Raw genomic sequence first — 24,174 nt, forward strand, 5'->3', positions numbered from 1 at the left:
GCAAAATCTCAACAACAACAAAAAATCCCCAAATTGCTTTTATGATTTAATAAAATATTTGAATATATATTTAAATGTCTGAATATATACATATTATCCTTGCTTCCTTAGAGAATGTTGACTAATTATTAGAAATTAAACTATTGGGTAACTTTCACATAAATGCAAACTTAAAGTCAAATTTCACTTCCCCTTCTTAATTTATTTACATGTTTGAAACTGTAGAGGGTTTGATATATGATATTTTTTTATAGACACAGATTTTAAATTTCTAATCCACATAACTTTTAACCATTATAATCAATATTATGAACTTCTACTTAATCTACTGATCATGTAATTGTGCTATAAAATAAAAATTTTGGAGACCATGAGAACCTGAAATAAAAGGATTGATTGAAACAACAAATTTCTTAAGTCACAAGCAGCATAGCTGGGTAGCAGCTGAAAAAAAAATGTTCACTGGGTCTAAGAAGCCAACATATTTTATAATGAAAAATTGGGTAAAAGAAGGCATGCATTGATTATACTGAACCTGCATTGACCAGAGATAACAGTGGAGACAATGTGAACTGGGCACAGTTTTAGGTTAGGAGGAGAGTTTGTAAAGAGAAACACCTGTCTCTTGGCTGGTTGGGGCTATAAGTAAATGAGAATGACACCTTGATGATCCTCCTGGAGTTCTGAATCAAAGGTTTCAATATATGCATAAGGAGTTGCCATAGATTTTTGTTTTTATTTTTATTCTTTTTCTCTCTTTTTGATTGGCACAAAGCCACTAGCTGAATTGCTTCTCTTATCCCCTCCTCTCCTGTATCCTCTAACCTGTAACTAAATTTAGAACATCTCAAGTTTTCCCTCTTTTATCAGTAAATATATACATGTGTGTGAGTATGTATTTTTGGTATTCTATATATCTATTCTCTACTTGGTTTCTATGGGAAATGTGCTGTATAATGTATAGTTCTTTTGATTATCTCTAGTAAGTCAGCTGGTTGGTATTTATTATCACAAGTAGAGTTATTTTCTTTGAAGATGGTATATCTTAGATGCTTTCCAGTAATTAATAGTTTGGTTTTAACCTGGTACAACATCCCTGTAACTTATTTGTTTGCCCCTGGTCTCTTCTTCATCAAATTGATCTTCTGTATTCAGTTCAAAGTGATAACAACACACACACAAGGCAAATTTCATACCTAAGACCTCCCACAGTCCCCTACTGATGATGATATAAAATCCAAATTCTCATAAAGGTGCAGTTAAACTATTGGTAGCCAAATGTGTCCAGCATACTCCTCTGTCCTCAAATTCTTTGCTCTTGCTCTTGCTCTTCTCCTGCCTTTGCATGGAACATTCTTCCCCAGACATCTGATGAGCCTAATCCTTCATCTCCTATTTGGTTTCTCCACATCTGTCACCTTCCATACTTAATGGTCACTCCATTTCTAGTAACAGCCCTACCCTCTCTGTCCTATGGGGATATTTTAAGTTCGTTTCCAAACACAAGAACAACCATCACCATCTCCACAGGATTAGGAACTTCCTGTTGCTAAACCTTTGGTGTCTGACATATAATAAGTGCCCTATAAGTATTTTTTCATGAATGAGTAAATGATAATTATCTCAATGTTTTTACTTTGATCTTTTTCTAAATATATAAACTACTTTTGACCCCCCAAACATGATAAATTCTCTCATGCTTTGATGACATGCATGTGTTTTGTGTAAAATTTTCTGCCTCTATTCCATTAACATGGATTCTATTAATTTGTTTAGAAGGAATTTATTGCATGTCTGTGATGTATCAGGCATGGTGCCAAGGCACTGAAAATAAAGCAGTTTTATATCATAGTAGTCCCTGCCATTATGGGGCTGCTATTCTATTAGGGAAATGACAGATATCAAATGTGAAAAAATTATTTTACAAAGTTAATTATTGATTATGATGACTATTATAAAGGAAAGAGAGTAAGGCCATATATAGCAAATAGATAGGGGGGGTGAAGAGAGATACAATTTGTATGGCCTTTCAGAAAGCCTCCTTTATGGAGGAAACAGACTAAGGCCTGAAAGTTGTGAAAGAAAGGGTCACATAAGAAGAAAGAAATCCCTGTGACGGGAAGAAGAGACAAAGCATGCAAAAGCTCAAAGACAGCAAAAACATAGCCCCGTGATTAGACAGTATTAAGGACAAGAAAGTGAAAGGAAATAGGCTTGGAAAGGAGAGCAGGAACCAGAACAACTGAAGTCAATCATCACAAGTTCGTCATCTGTTTCAAGGGAAAGAAACCCATGGAAAGATTTTAAGTGGAAAACTGGTATGATAAGGAATTTGTTAAATTCCCTAAAATATCAAATTAGATACACTGAAACAAAATTCTGGGTGCTGTGGGAACCAGTTTGAGGGCCATAAGAGTGGAAACAGAGACCAGTTAGACACTTTGAAGGGGTCCTGGTGAGAAATGTTGTTGACTTGCACCAGAAGAGAGGAGTTGGAAAGAAATGGATGAATTAGGTAGTGCATTTTGGATATGTAGTATTTGGGGGAAAGGGAGGAATTTAAGGGTAATTACTGTTGCATTTCCCTGTCTATGATTCTGCCTTTTACCAAAATGTAGAAGTACAGGGAAGATAAAATTTTCAAACTCCTTCTGTAAGTTTCATGATCCCTCAAGCTGACTTAACTCTTCCTCAGTGCTGACATGTTCCCATGTATTGAATATTTATTACATAATATTATAACAACTTGCTTACTTTTCCCTCTGTGAGATGGCAAATTCTTTGAATATAGTGACAACTTCTGTTCATATTTGTGTAAGCAGAGGTAGCACAGTGTCTAGTCCATAGGATGCAAATAATTGCTTGTAGGAAGGACTAAGAAATCAGGCAAGAATCATGGCAACAACACTCTAGAGGCGCCCTATCTTTCTGCACTTTCTGTTCTTTCTAGAGAATATATATATATAAAGTTTGGCCAAATCTTTTAAGACTAGTACTTTTTTTTTCATTAAAACTAAACTTCCTTTAAATTTTCCACTACTCAGTGTCAAAATTATTTTACTCTACTCTGTATAGAGATAGAAGACAACAACAAGAAAAAAAAAAGATGAACTTTTACTTTTTTTGCTGTCTTTGAGTTGCAAGTAGACCAAATAAGTTACATTTTATAATCCATAAAAATCAAAAGAATACATTTCAAGACTGTAGGAACATCCACTTATAACTATGTTAACCTTTTGCAAATTTTGGAAGATCTTTGCAAGATTCATTATTCATTTGATTTTTTTTTTTAAAGAATGTTTGATGTAGGTGGACAGAGATCAGAGAGAAAGAAATGGATTCACTGCTTTGAAGGAGTTACGTGCATTATATTTTGTGCTGCTCTCAGTGCCTATGACATGGTCCTAGTAGAAGATGAAGAAGTGGTAAGTCTGAATGGAAAACAAGACCAAGGTAAATTACAAACCCTTTCATATTGTTCAATAGTGCTATGGCATTTCCCAACTCAATGAAAGCCTTCCAAGATAAATATCACTTCTAGATCCTTGTTTAGGATGCCCAACTGTCACATTTTGCAAATAATAATGCTACACATTCTTGTCTTTCATACCTAACAGAACAGAATGCATGAAAGTCTTCACTTGTTCAACAGTATCTGTAATCACAAGTACTTTGCAACCACCTCCATTGTCCTCTTTCTCAATAAAAAAGACCTCTTTCAAGAAAAGGTCAACAAGGTGCATCTTAGCATTTGCTTTCCAGAATATACTGGTAAGATTTTTTTTCCTTTCGTTCCATAGCTATAAGTTGTTATATAGATGTATATTTTCCTGTCTGAATCTTGACATTTAATATTTATGAGGATGAAGCTGATCATTGTAATTTAGTCATGTCTATGATCCAAACTGAAAAGAATCTTACAAATAAAAAGTCATCTTCTCATAAAATTATGGCATTTGCAGGTAAATGGATGGGACTAGAAAATATCATGCTAAGTGAAATAAGCCAATCCCCCAAAATGAAAAGCCTAATGTTTTCATTGATAAGTAGATGCTGATCCATAGTGGGGTGGAGGGATAGGGGAGAATGAAGAAACTTTGGTTTGTATAGGAGGGAGAGGGAGGGGAGGGATTGTAGAGATGAGAAAGAAGGTAGAATGAGACAGACATTATTATCCTATATACATGTATGTTTACACTACTGGAATGACTCTGCACCATGTACAGTCAGAGGAATGAGAAGTTATGCTCTATTTGTGTACAATATATCAAAATGCATCCTACTGTAAAATAAATAAATAAATGGATTTTAAAAGAAACAGATTGTTGGTCAATGAAAAGACCATTTAAGGAGAAAAAAAAAGTCATCTTTTCCATACTATTTAAAATATATACCCACTGAACAAACTGGAAAATTTTAGATGAGAGTCACATTTAGTACATCAATGACACTTCAAACTTTTTTCTTCAACATAATGGGATGCAACTTTTATTTCAGATGGGCATTTTAAACATACATACTAATGAAAACAAGAAATGCTATGTTAGATCGTAGTGACTCTTCAATGTCTGAATTGTTCCAGGCAAATAGCATCAATGAATTTGAAAATAGTGGCATCTTTGCCTTTTCTGGTTTCTGTAGGTCCCAGAATTCTATAGTCAATCTTGTTAGTCAGTGACTATAAAGATCAAGTTCCATAAAAGTGTTTTTTCAAATTCAAATGCAACTTCCTGTTTTGTAAACAGCTGAAAGCCTTGTTGATGCCTTGACTGATGGATGATTGATATGGATACATTATTATCTAAAGTCCAAAGTTTAATCAGGGTTCACTCTTTGTGGTGTTCTATGATCTATGTGTTTTGCCACATGCATACCATATATCTATCTGGGTTAGTAAGCATTCTGTTACTATAGCAAATGTCTGAGTTCAATCAACTTAGGAAAAAAATTATTTATTTTATTTTATGGTTTTGAGATTTCAATTCTTGGTTGGTTAGCCTGTTGCTTTGGATGAAGCAGTAAATCATGGCGATAATGTGTGGCAGAAGAAGCCTGTTCACCTCATCATGGCTGAGAAGGAAGAAAGATCCCACAATCCCCTTTGAGGGCTCACCTTCACTGACTAGAATGTCCCCCAAAGACCTCAACTCTTAGAATTCCTACCGCCTCTCAATTATGCCAAGCTGCGTACAAAGCCTTTAACACAGGCCTCTGGGGGACATTGTTGATCCAAACCAGAACATGATTATCATATTACACACAACAGTTTTGGTGGTAAAAAATCTCCTGGGTCCCACCTATTTATGCCATCCTCCTGCCCTTCAACTGGTAGAAACCACTGATCTTTTTACTCTTTTATAGTTTCACTTTTTCCAGAATATCATAAACCTCAAGTCACATGATATGTAGAATTTTTTGACTGGCTTATTTGCCTTAGCAATATGCACGTGAGTTTTCTCCAAGTTTTATTTTATTGACAGAGAGTTCTTTTTTTTAAATTCCCAAATAATATTGCAATCCATAAACAAACCACAATTTGCTTATCCTTTCACTTATTAATGAATAATTTGGTTGCTTTCAAGTTTTAGCAATTATGAAAAATTTGTGATAAACGTCCATGTGCAGGATTTTATACGGACATATTTTTAGGAAGCCACATAGAAGCACAATTGCCAGACTGCATGGTAAGACTATAGTTAGCTGTGTGAGAAATTGCCAACTGCCCTCCATTTTGCATTCCCACCAGCAGTGAATGAAGTTTCCTGTGATTATACATGCTCATCAGCTTTGATTCTGCCAGTGTTTGGGATTTTAGCCATGTTTTATGGCTTTGTTTTTATATCCTATCTTCATACAAATCTTTATTTTTTATATCCTATCTTCATACAAATCTTTATTTTTTATATCTTATCTTCATACAAACCCAGGGCCTTATTCATGCTAGGTATGCACTCTACCACTGAGCTACTCCCTGACCCAGCCATGTTATTTGGTTTTAAAGATTGTCTCTCATAAATTTTTGCTCCAGGTAACAAAGACAGGGAGAACTAAACCTTATTTCCTTGGGAAATTATTATGGTCCTTCCTATGTCAAGTCTTCTCAAAGCACATTTGGTTTATAAAACCAATTAATATGCCACTTTATGCTGACCTGTATTGTCTGCTAACCTATTTTATTTCTCATTTTCTCAAGTGACCTATGGTATGTCCTAATAGTAAGGTTTCTCATACACAGTTTTCCTCATGTTATTGCTCAGTGAAAACATCAGTCCAGAGACTTCTTTATAACCTTCCATGTTCTCATCTTGGTTTGATTAGAAACAGCCTATGATCTGGCCTATATCATCTATTCAACTTGATTACTTCAATTCCTCCACAATTTGCTTCTTCAACTCTTCATTCATTTCCTAACTCTACCCTCAAGGCTAGAGGTACAGGCACTCTCACTTGCACTGTTCAGTTTCATTCATCCTTTTCTCTTCTCCCTTCTAAACTCTCTGTCAAGGTCCAACTCAAGTAAGACCTCCTTCTTCAGCCTCATCATCTAACATTTCCATTCACTTTTTTAGTTTGTATTAAAACACATGCACATCCACAGGAACACCAACTCACAGCATTTGATGTATATACAGGTTTGCTTTGCTCACTTGCTTTGAAATATGTTGGTATTTCTACTGTATTGTGAGCTTTTTCGTACAGATTCTATTTTATCCTCTTGATTTCCCCCTGTGGGAAGCACAGTTATAGCACCAAGTACAAGTTGCACAAATCTCTGGTGATTTACCCTTCCTATTTTAATTTTTCAATACATGGTATATCAAATAGCAGCACACAAAGTAAAAACTTAATAGGTACTAGTATTATTTACATTTTATCCTTTGTGACATACAATTAATACTTACTTGCTTTTTGTTTAACTAGGGCCAAATACATTTGAAGATGCAGGGAACTACATCAAGAATCAGTTTCTAGACCTGAATTTAAAAAAAGAAGATAAGGAAATTTATTCCCACATGACTTGTGCTACTGATACCCAGAATGTCAAGTTTGTGTTTGATGCAGTTACAGATATAATAATCAAAGAGAATCTGAAAGACTGTGGGCTTTTCTAATCAATCCTTTTTTTACTACTTTTGCTGTGTACTCTTTTCAAGACATATGTGTATAAAAGGTGCTATGTGATTACTTTGAATATATATTAGCTTATCTAAAAATATAGCTAGAATTATAAAGCTAACATTTTTCACGCATAAAAATTGAATGCATCATCACCTATACTTGGTAAGTTTCAATTTCTCTGTAACATGGAGAATAGAAATTCTGATCCACAGGTCTAAAAAATGACATATTTGGTGACTATAAGAGTACATATTAGTGACACTGAATTTTCTTAGAAATAAACTTCTGAAAATGGCCTATTTTAAAATAGAGTAATAAAAAATGCAGAGTATTTCATATCATTTCCATTGGCCAGATTTTTAAAGGCATTCACTTTTTTTGATAATATAACTGGGCCAATATAACAGAGACTGTTCAAAAATGGTACAAAGTATTTTGTTGGTTAATTGTACCTAGTTTAGCAGCTGCAGATGAAGCATTCACTATACATATTCTTGTTGATGGGCAATTATATATGAAAAATAATTAAGTGCAATTATTTTTTTCCTTAAAAATCACTGTTGCCCAATTATGTTTAGACTTGAAAATTTCAATAACGTCTATCTACATAGTTCTGGTTAAGAAAGGGAAAAATATATAATTAAACACACAATGTAAGCTTTGTAGCCTAAAGGTCTTCAGTAGAGTACCCATTCCCCAAATCTTATTACAAAATGGCATGGAACATCTTTACAGTTGATGACCACATGGGGTTTGGGATAACAATACTAAACCACAAGAGAAAATGAAAAAAAAAAAAAAGTTCTTAGCCTAGTGTATTTTGAGTTTTGTGAATATGAGTAGCAAGTAGGAACAAACAGAAGATTTTTAAAAGAAATGCTGACTTTCTCTGTTAGTTCTAAACGGTACACTCTAAATAGTATATTGTACCCTAATGGTCAAACTCCACTTTCTCAAAGCTAAATTGTTGTCTTACAAACTAAATTGCTTTATTTGTGAAGAAAAAAATGGTGAATTTCTTTTATTTTTAAAAGTGTCTACCATTTATAAACTATACTCAAAACATCTTTCAATATCATTTATCCTACAATTGTAAAAAGTAATATATAAGTTAGACTATTAAGTCAAGCATAAGATTTATAATGTTTCTTTAAAGAGAATTAATTAGATTTTTATAAGGTGAGATTCAGGGAACATAAATTAAGCAATTTGCCGATCTACAGTTCAGGTGAATTTTAATAGCTCTGTCTTTTGATGTAGCTACTTCATTGTTGGGTAACACATTTCCATTCTACACACGTAAGAATGATTATAACTCAATAAATAATTTTGACTAGCATGTCCGTGGCTTTAAAAAAAAAAAAACATACACACAAAGGAAGTAACATACACAGAGTCAAAGGAAATAACACACACAAATAAAAAATAAACTATTAAAAATAAAATTGAAATTCTTTTGCAGAATATAAATTATTATTAAGGAGTCTAAGCTATCAAGCACAAAAATCCTAGAACAGTCATTTTGATCAGACAGTCAATAAAGTTTTCTGGCTAGGAACCAATATCTATACAAGAGCATGTCATAACTTCCTTAGTAGATATTCCATACTGTGAAATTTTAAATTAATACTACAAATATTATAATCTCATCCATTGTTATTTTGGTCTCCTACCACTCTTTTTAAACCTATTTATCTTTAGTGTGAGAAAAATTTTCCAGAAATGAAAAAGTATATTATTTGAAACATTAATATTATTGCTACTTAGACTTTTAATTCTGATTATCATTATGTTTCTCTTTTAGATAGAAATAGTAGGGTGAAAAATGATTCAACTTTTGCTTTAAAAATACAGAACTCATTTTGATCTGTGTAAAAAGTGACAGTCATCAATTTGTTCATGAATTATTATCATCTAAGGGCTTTTAAAATAACATTAAAGGACCAAATTAAAAATGAAAGTTAATTTAAAATTTAAATTTCTTCCAATCCTATGGTTGAACTCAAAAAACTTTTCTTGACTGCTAACCAATATATTTTAATTAAGGAGAAATATTTTTTGGTGATGAAAAAATTAAGGTTTATATTATATTATGATTGCATTCTTTAAAATTAAATCTACATTTTGTTTTACTTTTTGAGTTTTTATTATAAGAATTTGGAATCGATGTACAGTATTTGGGGCTCAGAGGTAGTAACATAATGAAAATATGAAAAGTGTTGCTTTCACCTACAGAAATGCCCACTGAGAGCAGCAACGTTAAGGTTGGTTAAGATTTAAATACTCATTTCAATTGAAAATTCAGTCTCCTAACCATACAGTCTGTGCCTTGGGTGTGAAGCATCCCAAAGCAGCCTTGGGTCTTCGCTGCTTCATTCCATGTTCAAACAAATGAAAGACATACAAACAAACAAACAAACAAAAAGAAATGCCCCTCAAACACATTCTAGCATTATTCTGATACTTTCCTCTTCAGCTCAAGATTTATTTTCCTGAATTAAAATATTCCCCAGTCCTGCTTGCCTTAGACCCGTAATACAATCAACTCAATCATTTCCAAGATTTGTCCAGTGCAGACACACTGCACTATTTCAGGGATCTGATGTGGGCTTACACAACAGGGTCATTAAGAATTAGCTCTTCCAGAAGCATGAACTGGCTGACAGACAAGACTCTGTATCATGGGATTAATGACTAAAGTTATAAATGAAGATGATTAACTGGGCAATTATACCTTTTTGTCAAAATATCATGAAAATTGTCAATTCTACAAAGAAATTCTGTGGACAAGAGATTTTGAATTCTTTAGGATCACTAATATTTATTATAAATATCCAGTATCTTATGGATTAAAAAATTTAGAAATAAATTAGTCTTCATGTACATCATATATGTGAACAAACAAGTTGTTCAGATCATGGGCCTGCCCTAGAACAAAAATTCTTACCTCATGCATCATTCAGTTTAACCACAAAATGTACTTTAAAACACTTGTGCAGAAGTTCTCAAGTTTTATTCAACCAAAACCACATTTGTGAGGAAAAATAAATCTTTGTTTCTGATTAGTGGATCTTTACATTTTCCAAATCAGAGGTAGATACACAGGTTAAATGTTTGATGGTTGAACATAAAAAAATATTTGTAAGAATGATGGAAGAACTTATGGATTCTGTAACTTACATTAATTTTTAAAAATAGGAGACAACACTTCACTATGGATGTTCTAGTAAATTCTTATTGGAAAATGTAACCAATTTAAGCCCTTTTTCCATTAATGCTTTTTCTGACAGTCTTACAAACTAATCTATAGCCACATGGGGGCACACTTACTTCATGTGTTTTCAACCCAGTTGTTACAAACATGAGTTTGGATTACCAGTAACTTTAATGGAACAAAGAATAAGATCTTCTTAAGAATCATAATTCATTTTGTGCTTCTAGCTCAGTAGTATATAATAATCTGATAATCATAATATGCAATATTTTACTCAAATTCATGAATAACAAAGCTACTTCAAACAGCTCCAAATTTGTAGTGTTTTACAGATACATAGTCTCTGTTCTTGGTCTATTTCTTGTCATTTTCAAACTGTTGCTTAAATGTAAAAAATCATTAATTTTGTAAAATGTGTCTTTCCATTAATCTGTATTGTGTTTCAAATCCTGATTAGCTCACAGTGTAAAGTAGAAGAAAAATAATTGAATGTCTGACAACTACTGTGTTTTGCAAGTTGCAATCAGTTGCCTACTTATTAATGTGTGTCCTTTCAGTAAATCAAAGTAAAATTCCATTCTACTAAAGCATGAACCATTCTATTATTCTGTTCATTACGACTTTTCCTCAACCACCACTCCACCAAATCAAGAGGAAAATGAGTGCTCTGTGACATTTGCTTTTACCACCACTAACACATTTTGCATTCATAATAGCACCATTTTTATTTCAAGCCACATTTGTCACACACTGGTTAAGTAATAAATAGAGTTGCATTAAATAAAGGGGAAATAAAAAAGCTCAATTCACATCATAAAAACAGTAATGGTCCTCTAATTATTATACCTTCAGATAAGAAGTAATTTGTGAGACATAATGCCAAACAATTATTTTACTTGGAAGACATTTATATTTCCTAAAATGGTCAAATCGAAACAAATCAAGCACACATATGATTAAAAATATTTTTCTAATGTATACTACTGCAAATTTTCTCTTCTGAAAAAAAATGGTCAAATATTAAGTGCCATTATAACATCAAGGACAGTGGAGAATATTTTAATGCATGAAGATCCTTACCCTGGAGGAACAACATAGATGATTGTACTTAGAGTTAGTAGAAGAGTTTATCATGAAAAGTACTCCATCCAGAAATCCAGAGGAAAAAATAATCTATGCTACACACACACACACACACACACACACACACACACACACACACACACACACATATATATATTCTGGGGTGGTGGTTCTGGGGTTGAACCCAGGGCCTTCTGCATGCAAGGCAAGCACTCTACCAACTAAGCTATATCCACAGCCCCTACACATTTCTCTTATTCAACTAAAAATTTGAATATTTTATTCCATTTAAAAACATTGATATCAAAGTGCATATTTATATAAAGCACAGTGTATGTGAAATGATTTACCAGCAAATAAACAATTTTATTTCCCTTAGTGTCAATGTCTGTCAACTCACAGTGAGTTCACAAATGCTTCGTCTATCCTCAAGTAAAAAAACAATAACAACCAGACATCTTTATTCACATATGTGATGTACACTCCACTGATACCTACAGCAGTTGGTTTAATGATCTCCACTCTTTAAAAAGAAGGTAGAATATTTTAATATAAAAATGTATATATAAACCATTTACATTACATAAAAACAGACACAGAGGCTTACTCTTTTCCATAATTCTGTTCCTTCTAAATATGAAATGAAGTACTGAGAGAGGTTCAGGACTTCAGTCAAAACATGCCACCTTGGTATTTGAGAAAACAGCAGAAGCAAGAAGCTGTGACCTTCTCCCACCATGCTCTTCTGAGCCATTAAGGAATTCTCTGATGTCCCCTAAAGTAGGTCACAAGACCCTCCTTCCAGGGGGTCCTTCTAGACACCATAGGAAGGAATGAAGTCAGAGAAGCCAACAAGAGTCTAAACCAATAGGAATTGCTACATTTATCCCATTTTATTGGTTTAGACCCCCTTTTGTCCAATCAAACTTTTATACAATTGTCCAGTCTTCATGAAACCTAAGCATAAAAACAGTTTTTCCTATTTCATTGGGTCTTCATTTCTGAAGTTTCCCAAGTCATGTAAAACTTATATTAGGTAAATTTGGATGCTTTTATTTTGCTAACCTATCTTTTGTCATTGGAGTATCAACCATTAACCTAGCAACAACTAAGGAAAAGATATTTTTCCCCTATGACTGCTCCATGATCTTAAGCAACAGCTATACTATTTTGCTATCATTTTCTCTGGATTTTTGTTTTGTTCTGTTTTAATCTTAAAACAGTAGTGGAAGTGTCCTGGACAACAATATTCTGGACTTTAGACTCAGCATTCTTAGAAGGTTTGTTAAATTCTGAGACTCCAAAAACCAATTACTAATCAAATATTTCATTGTGAAATCTGTGACAATAAGTTCCTGAATTATATATTTTTTTTCTGCTGGGACATGTGACATGGTCACTCTAGAGAACCCTGAACTAGCCTTGAGGAATTGATTTTAAATCCCATTTCTATCACCAACTCTGGAGGAACATTGAACATTATTTTACTTTAAAGTGGTCATTTTAATCCCCAGTCACTACAGACAACTGTAAACTAATCTTCCTAATTAGCATATTATCTTAAAAACTGATACTAGAGAAGCTGAATTATTACAGAAAAAAAACAAAAGTAGGAAGATGAGTGTATGAAGGATTTTTAATGAACATTTGAAATATGACTTAATGTTTAAAAGCTATTTTTTCCTTTCATTGTCATATTAAAATTGAGGGCTGTGGTGTGTTATTTTTTTCCTAAGAAGAAAAACCAGGCACTTAATATTTCCCTTAGTAAATGCTTTCACAAGGGCAACATTTTGTGTTAAACCAGGTGGATTATATATTGCCATCCAAAGGAAGGAAAATGCATTGATTGATGTATAAAAATTTTATTAAAGAATCACATGAAAACTTGATAAGGTTACCAAATATTATTGGATTGTACGTTTAAAAGAAATGAATATAAAATTTTCACTCAAAAACTAATTATACAATAGGGTAGGGAGACAGAAAGATGAGGATGGTAGAAACATGAGGTTAAGAGAATAATTCTATATATTGGGCTGATCATATACTGCATTTGCTCCCCCACGAGAGAGAAAGCAATCTGCCTACAGCCACATGTGCCTAAGTGGACAGGATGTGTCACATTCCTCTGCAAACTGAGGCAGGTATGGAGGTCAGGTAGTCAATGTAGGTAATGGATGATGGGGGTTGAGAGAGGATAAGGATTGGTAATCAAAGAGAAAACAATGTGTTGTTTGCCACAGCCCTATCTCTCAGCCATGGCTGTTAATTAAGGAGATACTAGACAAGGGGCAATGTGGAATGCAGGAAAGACAAACAGATCAACATACAGAGAAAAAGCTGGGGCAAGGTGGGTTGTCAAACTATACTGGAGTTTGACTGACCCAGAGCTAGGTCAACACATTTAATGCGTAGGTTTCATCAAAATGTTATTTTAGGGAAATTTTCAGCAAAGCAAGCAATCTGAAAGACGCGGCACTGGCAAGACATTAGGGTCATCTTGTTTTGCTCAGAATTCTCTATCCCTGGGAGTTCATCCCTGAACCCAAGGTCTCAACTGATAACTGTGAGCCTTTGCACAGAGTGTCCTCCGGCTGGTGTCACTATAGCAACTGGGCCATTTTTGACCTGTACCTTTGCACAGGTAGTTCCCAGCACAAATGCAGCCACAAGACAGTCAAAATGACCATGATTCAAATCATCTCTCTCCACCATTATTAACCTCTGTGATCATGCTCCTGGGCACTCTGAGTTGCTAACAATTAACCCCTGAAGTCCCTGCTCTCAGGCACATACATGAAGAAGAAAGAGAAAGCAATAATTAAAAGGGGCATTTGAGGGTATAAAAAAGAGCAAGACATACCCTGCTCCTAAGGATACCCAGCTCTGGAGCCCCTTCTCTTTGGAAGGGAAGATACTTATACTTTTCTTAAATAAAACTTTCTTTCTACACTTGCCTTAGTGCTTCTTGGGTGTTTAATCTTCAAGTGGGGTAGGAGGATTTCAAGTTTAAAATTAGTCTCAGCAACTTAGCAAGGACCTAAGCAGTGTAGTAAGACCCTGTCTCAATATAAAAAATAAAAAGAACTGAGGACAGGGATCAGTGGTTAAGTGCCCCTAGGTTCAATGTCTGGTATCAAAACAACAACAATATAAATAAATAATAATTATAATACTAAAGGCAACTTTTATAATGTATATTGTGGTATCCACTTTTTCTGACAGTGTCTCACACATACAATGAAACTCAATAGTGTTAAAATTCATAAAGAATGAGTCCATATTTTCTTAGTGACTCACTCTGAAATGGAAATATCCTAAACTCTAATATCCCTTTCTATCTAGTTCTACCCTCTCTGTTTGGTTGGTTGCCTAAATGTAATAATTTAGAATTTTTTTTTTTTTTAATTCCTGGAAGCCAAGATCATCCTTGTACTACAATAGTTTTCAGGAGTACTTCCAACACTGAGGGCATATGACCCTGACCTTCACATATTTGCACTTGCAAGTTCATCTGCCAGATCTGCTCTCTCCAACCCTAACCTTTGTTGCCTTCTACTCATTCACTTCTTTTTTTTCACCACAGTTTTTTATTGATGTATTATACTTACATTTTATAGATGTATTATAGAATTTGTTGTAACATGTTGGTGCGTGCACACAATACATAGTATAATAATAAAATTTGGCCAATATCACTCCTCAGCATTTCCCTCTTCCCTCCCGACCTTTCAATCCTTGGTCCCTTTCCTCTACTAATATCTCTTTGATTTTCATGAGATCCAGCCACATCTTTCTTTTCCTTTTTTCTCTAGCTTCTGCACGTGAGAGAAAACACATGACCTTTAACTTCTGAGTTTGACTTATTTTGCTTAACATAATGGTCTTCATTTCCATCCATTTTCCCGCAAATAACATTATTGTATATTTCTTTATAGCTGAATAAAATTCCATTGTGTATACATACTTTCTTTATTCATTCACCATCTGATGGAAACCTAGGCTGGTTCCATAGTTTGGCTATTGTGAATTGTGGCATAATAAACATGGGTATGCATGTATCACTAGTATGATGACTTTAATTATTCAGGATAAATTCTGAGAAGTCAGTGGGGTCATGTTTCATGTCTAGTCTTTTAAGGAACCTCCATACTGATTCCCATAGTGGTTGTACTAATTTACAGTCCCCAAACAGTATAAAAGTGTTCATTTTTTCTTCAAATCTTCTCTAGCACTCATTATTATTTATATTCTTGAGAACGCCATTCTAAATGGAGTGAAATGAAATCTTAGTGTATTGCATTTCTCTAATTGCTAAATATGTTGAGCATTTTTTATATATTTATTGGTCATTTATTTTCTTTTTTTAAGAAATATGTTTAATTCATTTGCCCATATACTAATTGAGTTATTTATTTATTTATTTATTTTTGGTATAATTTTTTTGAACTATTTATAGTCTGGATATTAATTCTCTGTAAGAAAGTAGGTAGCAAAGATTTTTATCCCATTTTATAGGTTCTCTCTTCACAGTCCTAATTGTTTCCTTTGCTGTGCAGAAGCTTTTTAATTTGATGCTATCCCATTTATTAACTCCTGGCATCATTTTCTGAGTTTTAAGGGGTCCTATTGAGAAAATTATAGCCTGTGTCTAAAATCTGGAATTTTGACACTATGTTTTCTTCTAGGAATTCCAAATTCCTAATTCTTTGATCCATTTTGAGTTGATTATTGTTTGTATTGAGAGATAAGTGTCTAGTTTCATTCTTATACATTTGAATAACTAGTTTTTCCAGCATTATTTGTTAAAAAGTATGTCTTTTCTCCAATGTATATTTTTGGCATCTTTGTCAAGAATCAGATGATTATAGGTGACGCAGATTAGGCTCGATATCTTCTATTCTGTACTACTGTCTGAGTCTGTGGTTTTATGCCAGTACCATACATTTTCTTACTATAGCTCTATAGTATAATTTGAAGTCAGGTATTATGACTTAAAAAAACTAGGAATGGTGGGGTCAGCAATTATCTTTTTTTTCTAAATATTTATTTCTTAGTTTTCGGTGGACACAACATCTTTGTTTGTGTGTGGTGCTGAGGATGGAACCCATGCCAGGCAAGCGCTCTACCACTTGAGCAAAAACATCCCCAGCCCCAGAAATTATCAACGGTAAAAACAATAATCATAAATTAGATCTGCCTTTGAAGCAAACAATAGGTGTCAACTATTTCATCCACATAAGTAATAATTGCATCAGCATTAAGGGCAGATACAGTAGTTATGTAAAACAATTATTTCTAAAAGATTGTAAAAATACAATTAATTTAGAGAAAAGATGATGCACTAGAAAGGTTGAAAAGGATATATGATTTCAAGAGGTGAACAGAGAAAATACAGACGAGATGTAATAGGTAATCATTGTAAGGAAAGAGGAGAATAGGAGAAATAGTAATGAGAGAGAGGAAGAGAGAATAATAGAATTTGGCTGTTAGCAGAAGAAACAGAGAAAGACAAAGAAGAGAAACAAACAAATGAAAATAATGCAAAACCAAACCAAAATATACTAACCAAAGAACCCCTAGCCTTCAAAAGAATAAATAACCATATTTGAATATGCTAAAACTGAGGAAAAAGAAATAAATATGTATATGTATCTATGTCCCTGAAACAATCTGCACAGGAAGCTTACCCCCCCACACACACACACATACACATACACACAAATAATACACAATATTTTCAAAATTAAATGTATATGTTTTTCCCCTCCACCAAGTCACTCCTTTCATGTTCTCTCAGTCGATCAATCCTGATTGAGTTTTACCCTTCTTTTCATACACCTCTTAATCATCTCAAATTAGTCAACACTTTCTATTGATTCCACATTCTAGACATTCTTTAATTATCTGCTTTTCTTCATTATCATGAGATTCCTGGAGCATCATATTTAATTGCCCAAGTTGCCTTCGCTTTTGCCACTTTCAACCCATTTCACCCAACTGCCAGGATAATCTTTCTAAAATGTATAACATTTACACAAATCCAAATGTTCCCAAGGTTCTCCAAACCGATGTTCCATTATTATAATATTTAGATCTTTTCCGTGATTTGATATGTTTTTACATCTTTAACACAATGTTTTGCTATTATTCTTAAATGTAAATTTTCTGAGAAACATTATCTTTCTTGGAACACCTTTCTTTCTTTTCCCTGTTCATAAACTGATTAACTCAATATTGGGGCTGTTCCTTTTTTTTTTTTTTTTTTTCAGAAATGTTCTCCTCAAGTGCCCAGTGTTGGCAACCTATCTCTTCTGTGTGCTCCCTGACCACTTTGTATTTCCTTCTTCATAGACCTTGCCATAATAACAAAGGCAAGTAAATTCTTTTCATCCACTGTCATTAGTACATAGAACAGACAACATGCTTTTGGATAAGCATAGTAATGTGGATTCCCCAAAACTCTGTGTGTGTGTGTGTGTGTGTGTGTGTGTATGCATATGTATGTATGTTTTAAGTTTCCTAGTTTCTTATTAACGTTCTTGGAAGGGAAATAAGGAATAATAGAAATGCCTCAAGAAAGTAACATGCCATGAGTAAGAAGGCATCATTTGTTTCTACCCAGTTAAGACCTGAAAAAACTCATGAATTCATTTGGTAAAATTTCCAATTGGTAAATCTTACATACTTATTTTATATTCCAAATGAGATGACATAAATATTTCAGCAATCCTTGCTTTCCCAGACCCATTAACTCCATCTCATTAGTGTCAATAAAGATACATACATACTTCTAAAGAAGAAAACAACCCCATGCCATTCAATGGAATATTAGAATTCTAAAGGCATTTTGAAGAAAGCAATACTATGTTTGCCTTCACTCCTGCGAGATGCTTCTGTAGACGGAGAATTGTCTGGCTGTCCCAGAAGGTTTGGTATGAGGTGGTTGAACCCAGAGCAGATATGCAAAACAAATGAATTTTTAGGCTTTGGATGACCAGCCACAGTACATCACAAAAGTTTGTAATAATCTATCAGTCCATCATACAAGAAACATGAACCTTGAAATGTGAATGGGATCATTTCTTTAACTGCTTTTAAAAAAGCAGAATTATCAGATATGAAGCAGTACCTTCAAAACAACAAAACACAACAATAATGCAATCAAGCTTTGAAATTCTGAAACATTTCGTTTCCTAACTTTTCAATAATATTTTTACAATGATTGGAGGGTAACCTATTTAAAGTTATAATTTTAGTTTTAAAATCCATTCTTTTCCCCTGCTCTCTGAGCCTTTTAAGAGCAACTTTTGTCTCTTTAATAAGGGACAGATTCTGAACTCCATACTCAACTATTTTACAAGCCTAAAACATATTTTCTCCAAAATATCAATAGGTTCTAAAACATGTTGGAGCCTCTACAAAAAGTGTTCACTCTCTGTAACTTTCTAAGAGATCACAAATCATTTACTTGATCAAGTCCTATCATAGGAACATGCTTACACTTCAATATTGCAGTGTGACTTGGATAATTAATATACAGGCAAATAACCCTTTATGATGTCTACAAATTCAGTAGATAATAATGCAGCTTTTATTTGTAGTTTTCTATAATATCTTTTGTTTCCTTTTAGGTTTCTCATTTAAGATATCTTTTTTCTTCCCTGAGATGAATAAGAATATTTAGTTGCATATGATAAAGTTCAGTTGAAAATCAAAGAACTTTGAGAAAGTTTAGCAATGTCTCTAATACTAAAAATCTGAATGAATATTCATGCATTTATGGTTAGAGAATAATACAGTTTAATAACATTTTATTGTGCATCTATTTTTTAGATACAGACGACTGAAGATGATCATTTCTAGTAACGATGAAATTATATACTTTTCTGACTTTGTGTATGTGCACACACATGTAATTTTAGGATATCATCTTAAGTTTCTCAGATCTTTCTATTGTCATTCTGTTCACTTATAAACTGATCAAGACTTGCAACTTACAATGGTTTTGTCTTCTTGCTGTAAAGTATCAACTCAAGTGGCTGAATATAATGAATGGCATTATCTCACATCACCTAAATCACCTTTGAAAAATATAGATTATAGAAGTGTTTTGTGTTATTTATACTAGAGAACCCTACCATTTACTTAGTCCTTCTTAAGCTCAAAACTTCAAGTTAAACTAATTAAGGGGTTTGCATTGTTTTTTTTGTATACAATTCCTGGGATATCTTTAATGAAAGATTAAATAAAAATTCTGAGACAGATTCAATGAATTTCACTGCTCTTGTACTCTTTGTGCTATCAGTTCTGTTTATCTTCCCAAAATATAAATAGCATCATTTTATTTTCTTAAGTAGATTTAAAAGGCAAATTTTTCCCCATGTATAATGACCAAGCCAGATTACAACCAGCTTGCAATCTATAAAACTTACACAGAGCCTAAATGGTGAATGTAAACAATTTGACTTTCTAATAATCATATAACATTCCACACAATGCATTCTGATATTTACCTGCTGAAAACAATATTTTGACTTTGAAATCTTTCTTTTTATTTTCCCATTTTTTTTAGCCTAAAGTCCTACTCCATAAAAAGCCTATCTTCAAACTCCATCTCCTCAGAGGCTCAGCAGATGTCTTTTTATATTACCTTTGTGATCGATGACAACAAAATGCCCAGCTGAGCCCATAGCATTTTACAAGTGCTCCAAACTCAGGGGGTTGGGATATTAAATATCCACATACTAATTGTGACATTAATCTTCAACTGTCAGCTGACTGAGGATGTTAGAACTATATAGAAACATGCTATAGTTTTAAATCACTTCATCAAGAACTACTACTCATGTAGACCCACATTTTATTACTATTCCAACAAAGGATATCAAAAAACAAGAAAGTATGGATGTTTATAAATTGTGACATGGGAAAGTTCTTGTTTTGATATACAAGTTGTAGGAACACAATATGATAAAACTGCACCATCTAGAACTCAAAGGGTATTATTAATTTTTAACCATCTGGTTATATGAGGGGTTTCTTACTTGAAAGGTTGTTTTCAGACTAGAAGGGATTAGCTCTTTTCAAACTCTGGTATCTTGAATCATAAGGAAAAGTTCTACTATATTATATTCTGTTTTCTGAGGTATAATAGTTTCAATATAGTTTCTCCTTAATGTTCATAATCATAGTGAGGAAAAATAATAAAATGGTACCCCAGGTTTCAATTTAGACACTTGGTTTTAATTTTATCCTTTGTTAGGGTACCAGGATAAAACAATCTTTGCCTTTAGAGAGAAGCAAACAAAGAGTAACACCTTTTCTATTAGAGAGAACATAAACAGAGGAAAGTAATGCCATATAAGGGTCCATCCTTCAGTTAGACATTTGGTCCTATATCTTGATCTCTCACTTGGTATTTCTGTAGTCTGAAGTGAGTTCCTTAACTCTTTACTATCCACATGTATAAAATTAGAAAAATGATAACAGCAGCAGCTTAGAGTGAGTCAATGTCCATGGAGTATCTGTAAGAGTGCCTGGTGTGTGATAGAGATGAGCTGTTGTCAATGGAGGGGGCAGGAAGTTCCATGCAAATGTAATGTTTTATGATAGAAATCAAGCAGGATCCATAAAATTAGAGAACAAGACTTGCTTCTGGAAGAGAAAGTGATAAAGAATATGAGGCAGAAGGAAAAGAAATTTGGAAGAAACATTTTCTCAAAGGTTAATGCTTTGATTAAGAGGAGTATGTTACAGGATAAATTTTTAAGTATCTGTTAAAAAAAATTGGTTCTCTTACTTATACCATCTGACTTTGGCAACCATTAGTTTATCTTCACTATAATTATATTCATTGTTAGGCCAAAGAATTATTTTTATTCATGTATTTATATATTCACCCATCCATCTATGTAATCATCCATCTACGGATTTATTCATTTATTCATTACATTTTTCAGTAAAAACTACTGTGAACGGGCACTTTGAAGGTCATTGTGGAATGATTGACATTCAATATAAGGTGTCTATCACCAAACAGCTTTCAAGTTGTTATTGCATAATTTCCCACACTGAACTACTTCAGCAAAAATCAGGGTCAAAGGATACTATCTATTGAAATCTGCATTCCTCCAAATTAGTTGAAGCCAAATCCTCACCAAAATGGTATTTAAAGTGGCATCTTTGGAAGACAATTGGAACATGAGAGTGGTGCCTTTGTCAGTGGGATTAGTGTCTTTATAAAGGAGTCCCCAGTGGGCTTCCTAGCCCCTTCAACCTTTCGAGGACACACAAAAAAGACAACTCTGTATGAACCAGGAACTGAGTCTTTACCAGACTACAAATCTGCCAGCACCTTGATCTTGAACTTCACAGTTTTCAAATCTACAAGAAATAAACTTCTGTTGTGTGTAAGTCATCTATGCCCTTCTGTTTCAGTAACTTGACTGGACTCTGTGAGGAGATCACTTTCATCAAACAACTTTTTTACATATAAGATTAAATAAAATGAAACCTGTTCCTTAATGCTCTGTATCTTTGAGAAAAAAAGGATTATAAGAATTGCTTTTTACTTTTTGGAGCCCTTACTTACTGAGCTAGTATTTTTGAAAAATATAGACTGGGAAATATTAGACAATATGAAATAGCAATAAAATTATAGCACAGATTTTGTGACAGATTATGGGGAGGAGGGGGAAAGACCTCAAATATTTTTTCTACTTATTGACTGGCTTTCAGTTCTGCTCTACACAAAGTGATGTGGTCACAAACTAAATTTCAGTGAAATAAGGGCACAACTTGCATTACTTTTGATACACAACACATGGAAAACAGATTTCTCACAGTAAATAGCAGATTTGGTGATTGATAAAGTCCAGTTCTCGGGAGAGAGATCTTTGTCCTGAGCTAGTGAAACCACGTCCTGAGTAATGGTTTAAGCCAGTAGCCAATACCAAATGGAGTTTAACTACCATAAGGAAATATTCTGTGAAACAGTTTTCCTTAAAAAATAAAGAAAAAAAATTAAAAATAGTGGGTAATTAGAGGTCCTTTGGCATTCTCTAGGAACTTGACTTTCACCCTGACTATCCAAAGTGAGTTCAGCATGAAGTACAGATGAATATCTTTAAGTTACAGAACATAAAGATGGCTATACCTAAGTTATAGAATTGTAATGCTTAAACACAAATCCTACTCTAGCAGAAATATTACTGCTTCCAAATCGGTACCATTAGAATGTTATTAATCTGATTTATCATGATTTTTAAAATGCTGAACAAAAGAAAAGATTCTCTCCCTTGCCCCTTTGTATTAAATCAAAGTGAGGTTATTCATCTGAGCAAAATTCTTCCCTGACACTCTAATTTTTCACTAAAATGGTGTTGTAATAATCTTAACATGACTTCCGAGGCCAAGCTATTTTCCAGACAATTTAACCCACACAGTTGAACCTAGAAAAATGTTAGCATTTGGGTCGAGATTTCTCAAAAGAATATGCAGTAAAATGTATGAGACAAAATAACACCATGGTGGATTAGGATAAGTCATGTATTATTAGATACAAGCCCATGATACACATTCAACCTCTAAGAGCGTGTTTTCTGCCTCAAGATATAAGTGATGACTTTCTTATCATTTAAGAGTACGAACCTGTTTCTGCCTTAGAAGTACATGGATCAGATGAAATCCAAGTGCTCTTCTGAATCAGGAATAAAGAAGACAAGATTTGCAATTCAATTGGAAATAAACTCATTTTTTATTTTAGGATCTGTCAATAAGAATATATAGATAAAAGAAAGAAAGGAAGGTAAAAGAGAAAGATAGGAAATTAGATCCCATAAGACACGTGTGAATAATGTCAATGGGTTTTTTCTTATCATGATACCTATTATTAATACAAATGCATTAATGTATTAAACTTTATTTTTCAAATTTTCCTTCCTAGAACCAGAGATAATTGTTTAAAAGTGGAGATTCATGGGTTCCTACCCAGATTCTGCTCTACTAGGGAAAAAGAACTTACGATTTTTATGACCAGGCAGTAGGGAAGATATTGCTTTAAATATCTAAGCAAAATATGGATTTGTATTGTTTTATTTCCACTCATTATTTCAGTTTAAATGTGAACAAACTGTATAATCAAATTTTAACATTTGATGAAAATGTAATAAGACAAGAGTTGGTTTTCAAAATTTTGTCATCTATAGTAGTAAGGAAGGCAAGCCACATATCTCAGGAGAAAATAAATGATAAAGTTCATATTTACAACCTTTACCACATTGTCATTCACTTATTCATTTTCTCAATATGTATTATTTGTCTATTACTGAATGAGAAGACGATACTGGTGAATAAACACAAGTACAAATTCTAACTTCATAGAACTTCCAGTCTCTGAAGGATAAAGCTATTCTACAAATCAATGCCACAAAAAAATCAGATTTAATATGTTAATGAAAGCAATGACGCTGAGTCCCTAAGTACAGAGCATATAAGACAGTGAGCTACTCAGATAACTAAATTTGAACTGAGGATGAAAAGCAATAATAAAATGAAGGGAGGAAGAGAACTATTCCTGGCCTTGTGAAATGCAGGTTCAAAGACCCGGAGGCAAAAAAAAAAAAAATCCATGGATCATGTAAATGACCAAGGTGGCTATGGCTGCTCTTCAGCATCCTATAGTGAGGAAACATTAAGGATTTTTTCATTTTAGTTTGAAAGCAAGTGCTCAGTAATGGAATAGCATGACATGA

At 33.5% G+C, this 24,174-nt stretch overlaps 1 protein-coding gene across 1 annotated transcript in view; it reads left to right on the forward strand.

Moving 5' to 3' along the window:
- Gnat3 (G protein subunit alpha transducin 3) overlaps positions 1 to 9,159 on the forward strand; it is a 41,416-nt gene extending 32,257 nt beyond the window's left edge. Inside the window, exons 6-8 of the mRNA XM_005340668.5 lie at positions 3,296 to 3,425; positions 3,618 to 3,771; positions 6,922 to 9,159. Of these exons, the coding sequence (XP_005340725.1) occupies positions 3,296 to 3,425; positions 3,618 to 3,771; positions 6,922 to 7,112 (475 nt within the window). The 3' untranslated portion in view covers positions 7,113 to 9,159. The remainder of the gene's footprint in view (positions 1 to 3,295; positions 3,426 to 3,617; positions 3,772 to 6,921) is intronic.
- The last annotated feature ends 15,015 nt before the right edge of the window (positions 9,160 to 24,174 follow it).

The sequence above is a fragment of the Ictidomys tridecemlineatus genome, chromosome 2 (assembly GCF_052094955.1).
Source record: "Ictidomys tridecemlineatus isolate mIctTri1 chromosome 2, mIctTri1.hap1, whole genome shotgun sequence".
Lineage (NCBI taxonomy): Eukaryota > Metazoa > Chordata > Mammalia > Rodentia > Sciuridae > Ictidomys > Ictidomys tridecemlineatus.